Source organism: Laccaria bicolor, genomic scaffold (assembly GCF_000143565.1).
Source record: "Laccaria bicolor S238N-H82 LACBIscaffold_176 genomic scaffold, whole genome shotgun sequence".
NCBI lineage: Eukaryota > Fungi > Basidiomycota > Agaricomycetes > Agaricales > Hydnangiaceae > Laccaria > Laccaria bicolor.
This window is the reverse complement of record NW_001890035.1, coordinates 8,140-13,771: the sequence shown is the minus strand read 5'-3', so window position 1 is coordinate 13,771 and position 5,632 is coordinate 8,140. Positions and strand designations below refer to the sequence as shown.

Below are 5,632 nucleotides of genomic sequence, written 5' to 3'. Positions count from 1 at the left end.
GACCAGCAAACGAACCCCATAGATAGCGGTTGCGGGCAAATTTGAAATTGAGTAGCGGCAACTGGATGGATGTAGGCGAGAAGTCTTCAAAGTAGTCTCTAGCTAGGGCTTTATCCAGTACTCGTCTGCTGTACATCGTGTACATGATCGTGTATTTGATACTGAACATCAATGCTATTCTCTTTTCTGTTTCAAGTCATGTTGATGTCATACTTGAGATCCAAAGTGACTAAATAAGTGAATGAAAGTTGTACTACGAAAATTGAAGATGAGTACCAACGTGCTATGGAAAGATGTTTTTCAACTTTGGAAATAAAACCTCATGTGTGGCAGAATCAAATGATGCAGCAGATGTTCATCGTGGACAAATTGTGGATGTCACTTTCCAGAATGCATATCAAATCTCAAGTCAATTCAAGAGTTTAAACACTACATTTCTGAACAGCTCAAAATTTTAGCTTGACCTGCTTGATACTTTGAAGCCATTCTTTGAAGCTATCATCACCAGCTTGTGAGTTTTCCAATGGGTTATGATTTGATGGTCCAGTGGTGTTTTGTTGAAGTTCCCGCTTCAACCTCCGCTTCTCATAGGTCTTCTGGTGTTTTTTCCTTGATGCGCTTTTCTTTTTCAACTGCCACCTGACATTTCGATCTTCCTTGTTCAGAAGAATCCAAGATTTGTGGATCGAAAAAACCAAAGCTCGGCAAAGTGGACCTAACGATGACTTGTGAGACCTATAGTTTGTAGCTATAGAAAGACACACATGTTAGATTGTCGTCATTTTCCTCAGCCCAAGAATTAATGCATTTCTTGTTTCAAAAATTTTAGCATTAGGATACATAGTGTGTGGAAGTGGCTGAAGAACCTTACCAAGGAATAAATGACCTTTTTGCACCCACATGACAGAAGCTGAGTGGCATTTTCTTCCATTTGGCAAATCTAGTAGCACAATTTGAAGGAGTGTGTGTTAAAGATATGGATTTCTACATGAGGAAAAAATTACTGGGCATTCAGCATGTTCATACCATGGATCCTTCTCCTTGATGATGCCAAAAGGTAGTAAGTTATGAGTACTCCATCTCACTTGATTATCTCACAGATTTATTATCCTGTTTCACCCTTATAAAAAAGTTGTGCCCGGCCCCATTTTGAGTGGGGGATGTGTCGAAAGCTTTGCAGATAGTCTGGATGGTGCAAAATTTGAGTACAGTGATTGTAATTTAACACGATTGGCAGGTTGACCTCGTAAAGTTTGTGCTTGCTTTCCGAATCGTATCTGAGTTTCTCGGGTGATAGAAATAGTGTGCTGTATTTTAGATCGAAAGCCATGTTTCACGGAGTTTTGATTTTGCGCACAAGTCGCGATTGGTGAGTACTGAGTGATGGACTCGGAGTGGCGGTGTTCCAGAGCTTCAAGCACAACAAAGACAAATATTGACCTTCTGGACGTTGTGAGTTCGTAAAAGATGGAGCTCGGGGATGCCTGGTACAGCTTGACGCAACCGCTCTCCAGTTTCCGGTCTTTGAAGGCCTCACGACGATTGTGTTTGAAAGATGGAGCTCATACAGCTTTGGGCAAGAGCAACATCAGAAGTATGTTCTGCCTCGTTGTAAACTATGTTATATTCAAGTTATTGCCCAATCCTAGGACAAGGAGCCCTGGAGCTCAGGTATCCTCATGTTTCAGCACTTTAATGGTAGTTTGCACCCTACCATGATTGACAGACTGTGACCAACGTTTTGTTCAGGATGCACGTACTCTACAAAGAATCTTCCTCCTGAGTCCTCATCTGAGGGGCTGGTGGTGCCGTGTTAGCTACAGAACAAAGGCTGCCGGAGGCGTCATTCCACGACCTATTTTCTTCCCCAAAGGACCTGGGTCAAGCCCACGATTGAGGAGTTTCTCGGGATTCAACTCTGAAACTAAAACTAAGAACCCAGAAGTCGTGCCCCCCTGTCCAACGAAGGTATGTGTATCCAACGTTTTTGGCCTGGAATGATTCTAACTCGATAACTTGCTCTGTAGGTTTGGTCGTGATGATCTGTCCGGTATCAAGCAATCCACATCTTCCCCGGCGCAACAACTCTTCAACATCGCTCTCCCCAACACCTAATGGCAAACCACCACCAAGACTTCCCCCTTTCATCCCCGACTCCCTCCCACACTCTTTCTGCTGCGGAACACCATCACAGGGGGCAGATTGCGTCCTGGTGCAGTTGTGTTGAAGTTGCCTAGTAGCCCCTTGGCACAGTCCGTAATGGTACCATCTGCTCAGTCTCCAACACTCCCCTCACTGCTGCCTTCGTCCCCGACTCATGGTAACACTTCTGGTGCCATTGAATGGGGGATTGAGACATCTCATGTCCAGGTGGATGTTGAACCAACCTCCTTTTCCCAAGAAAGTTAAAGAGAGAGGTGGGCTGATTCCGAAGCCCTCCCAGGCTTTTGGGCTTTTAGCTTCTTCGGGACCAGGAACATCGCCTTCTCCACCACCACAAGCGCCCTCGTTTTTCAAGTCTCCACCCCAGAATCCAAGTCAATCTACTCAAATTGGTGGCACCTCACCCGCTCCCCCATCTTCTTCATCGACGCAGGACATGACGGACGCAGCATCGATTCACAGCTCCCGATTCCAATTTACCTCCTTTCCCTCTGGAAGCCTTGGCCGTCAGCCATCTTTGCTAACAAAACTTTCCCTTCCTAACCCCTCGCAAGAACCGTAGTCGCCAGGATAGCTTGGGCTCTTTCCATCGACCATGCAGCAGAGCAGGAGATGTTGCAGGTGCAGGATACGGTGTTCGAACTTGCGCAGCCTCATTTTGCGCAGTCACAGGCTGCAAGGGTGAGTGAAGACTAGAATCTTCTAGGCCGCGAGACTCATTCCTTGGATTTACGCCAAGATGGATTCTTGCGTGCTGATATTCCTGCTGTCTCTGTTCGTTTGGAGGTGATGCGCCCGTGCATCGGTCCCCTACTGTAGACGGGCCCTGATTGTCGCCGTCCCTCACCAACATTTCCGCGATAACACCTCGTCCAGCAGCTGACGCTGAATCCTCCATGGACGCTCATCGTCAACGGGAATCTAAATGGATGGCGCTGATGTCCACGTGGCCTCCGGCGCAGGCATGTCAGAGCAAGAAGGTGTGGGAGCTCTTGCAAGAAGCTGTTCCGTCTTCCGTGTGTTACCTTGTTTGGGTACACCTTACGTGTTCGAGGGGAGGTGTCCCTGCTTCTGGGGAGATTGAGAAAGATATGGGATCGCGGTTCTTCTAGGACCAACCCCATTTGCAGGGGCCGGTGTTGAATTTGTTGCAGACGTATATCAACATGGTCCCTGGCATTCAGTATTCGAGAGGCATGTTCCCACTTCCTGTCCTCTCTACGTCATGAGGCTAACGCTTATCTCGCCAGGATTAACGCTCATCGTTGGGCAGCCTTTACCCTTGGCTTCAGAGGAAGATGCATTTTGGATCTTCATCTCTGTGACACCGTCATGGATACGCACCAGGCTAAGGCCATACTTTCGAATAGATGTAGGTTGTTCAACTTTGTTCAGTTGAGCATCAGAAATTAACGATCCTGCTAATGGGAAGAAGATTCTCGTTGATATGGGTATGAACCCAACATCAACGTCGATATGTGTGTGCACCTTGGTAGGTAAACGCTTCTTTGACACCCTTCCTCTCTATTGATTGTCCAACAGGCTTTCTTCTCTTTTCGTCGGACCCTTTTACCCTACCTCAACCGCATCTGTGACCTTTTCCTTCATGAAGGTACACGACCCATCCCATTTATTCTGCCATATGATGCGATCCCCACACCTCGGATGAACGACTGGTGGCTACCACTTTTATGATTAATCTATGACAACTGTCCAAGAGCCATTGTGTATAATGCCACAGGTTTTATGAAAGGCATCTCATTAGGATTGCCCATCTATTTCATTCAATTTATCACTGGAATCTTTCATAAGTTATAGACAAGGATAATGAGATATCATGGGGATATTTCATTAGGCTCTTTGGCCCTTTCATTATCATTTCTGAGACTTTTCATTAGGATATTTCATTAGGCTGCTTCGCTTTTTCATTACCATTTCATAGAATTTTTATTAGGATATTTCATTAGGCTCCTGCGCTTTTTCATTATCATTTCTTAGAATTGTCATTAGGATATTTCATTAGGCTCCTGCGCTTTTTCATTACCATTTCTTAGAATTTTCATTAGGATATTTCATTAGGCTCCTGCGCTTTTTCATTATCATTTCTTAGAAATCTCATTAGGATATTTCATTAGGCTCCTGCGCTTTTTCATTACCATTTCTTAGAATTCTCATTAGGATATTTCATTAGGCTCCTGCGCTTTTTCATTATCATTTCTTAGAATTTTCATTAGGATATTTCATTAGGCTCCTGTGCTTTTTCATTACCATTTCATAGAATTTTCATTAGGATATTTCATTAGGCTCCTGTGCTTTTTCATTACCATTTCATAGAAATTTCATTAGGATATTTCATTAGGCTCCTGCGCTTTTTCATTACCATTTCTTAGAATTTTCATTAGGATATTTCATTAGGCTCCTGCGCTTTTTCATTATCATTTCTTAGAATTTTCATTAGGATATTTCATTAGGCTCCTGTGCTTTTTCATTACCATTTCATAGAAATTTCATTAGGATATTTCATTAGGCTCCATTGCTTTTTCATTACCATTTCATAGAAATTTCATTAGGATATTTCATTAGGCTCCTGCGCTTTTTCATTATGATTTTTTATATTTCTCATTAGGATATTTCATTAGGCTTCTTGGCACTTTCATTAGGTTTTCTTGGAATTTTCATTGGGATATTTCATTCAGCTCCTTGACCCTTTCATTACCATTTCATTGAATTTTCATTAGAATGCTTCTTGGTGCTTTCATTAGGATATTTCATTACACTCCTTGACCATTTCATTAGATTTTTCATTGGGAGATTTCATTGGGGCATCTGGCCCTTTCATTTGGTCTGTCTGCTTTCACATTGATAGCTACTTGCCTGTCCCAAACCTAGTCAACTGTGATATCAGCTCTTTCAGGGCAATAGGATGAGCTGATTGGTCCCTGGAAGTATCCTTAAGTCAGGTCATGATGTAAGTTAACAATGTATTGAGTAGATATTACTATGAATGGCATTTTCTGGCTTGAAAGCCAACTTGGGCATGATGTGAAAAGCTGATGATGTGGCAATAGCAATCAATATGTAAAGTCATGTGAATCCTTTAGCCAGTTCCCCATAAACCTACAAGTATGGTTTGAGATAGGACAGTAGCTATCAATATGAAGGCATAGAATAGCCTTTCTTGATGTGAAAGACAATTTGTACATGATGTCAAAAGTAAATGCTGCAGCAATGGCAATATGTAAAATCATGTCAATCCTTTAACCTCATCCCCATAACCTATACAGAGTCAAGGACACTATAAACTATATGTCAACTACAAACTTTTGTAGCCTCAAAAAGCAGACACTACAAACTTTTCTAATGAAAAAGCGGACACTACAAACTTTTGTAGTCTGAAAAGCGGACACTACAAACTTTTCTAATGAAAAGGCACACACTACAAACTTTTGTAGTCTAAAAAAGCGGACAC

The 5,632-nt window shown here is 42.9% G+C and overlaps 3 protein-coding genes across 3 annotated transcripts; all 3 read left to right on the top strand.

Annotated features, from left to right (window-relative positions):
- Positions 1-1,555: 1,555 nt before the first annotated feature.
- Positions 1,556-2,039, top strand: LACBIDRAFT_299537 (uncharacterized protein; the record flags this gene model as incomplete). The annotated part of the gene is made up of 4 exons (XM_001890798.1): positions 1,556-1,594; positions 1,650-1,671; positions 1,727-1,968; positions 2,028-2,039. The coding sequence occupies 4 exons, from the start codon at positions 1,556-1,558 to the stop codon at positions 2,037-2,039; spliced, it is 315 nt and encodes a 104-aa protein (XP_001890833.1).
- Positions 2,040-3,059: 1,020 nt separating this feature from the next.
- On the top strand, positions 3,060-3,275 carry LACBIDRAFT_299536 (uncharacterized protein; the record flags this gene model as incomplete). The annotated part of the gene is made up of 1 exon (XM_001890797.1): positions 3,060-3,275. One exon carries the CDS (start codon positions 3,060-3,062, stop codon positions 3,273-3,275), a length of 216 nt encoding a protein of 71 aa, XP_001890832.1.
- Positions 3,276-3,329: 54 nt separating this feature from the next.
- Positions 3,330-3,858, top strand: LACBIDRAFT_299535 (uncharacterized protein; the record flags this gene model as incomplete). The annotated part of the gene is made up of 4 exons (XM_001890796.1): positions 3,330-3,357; positions 3,414-3,535; positions 3,596-3,655; positions 3,706-3,858. The coding sequence occupies 4 exons, from the start codon at positions 3,330-3,332 to the stop codon at positions 3,856-3,858; spliced, it is 363 nt and encodes a 120-aa protein (XP_001890831.1).
- Positions 3,859-5,632: the final 1,774 nt, after the last annotated feature.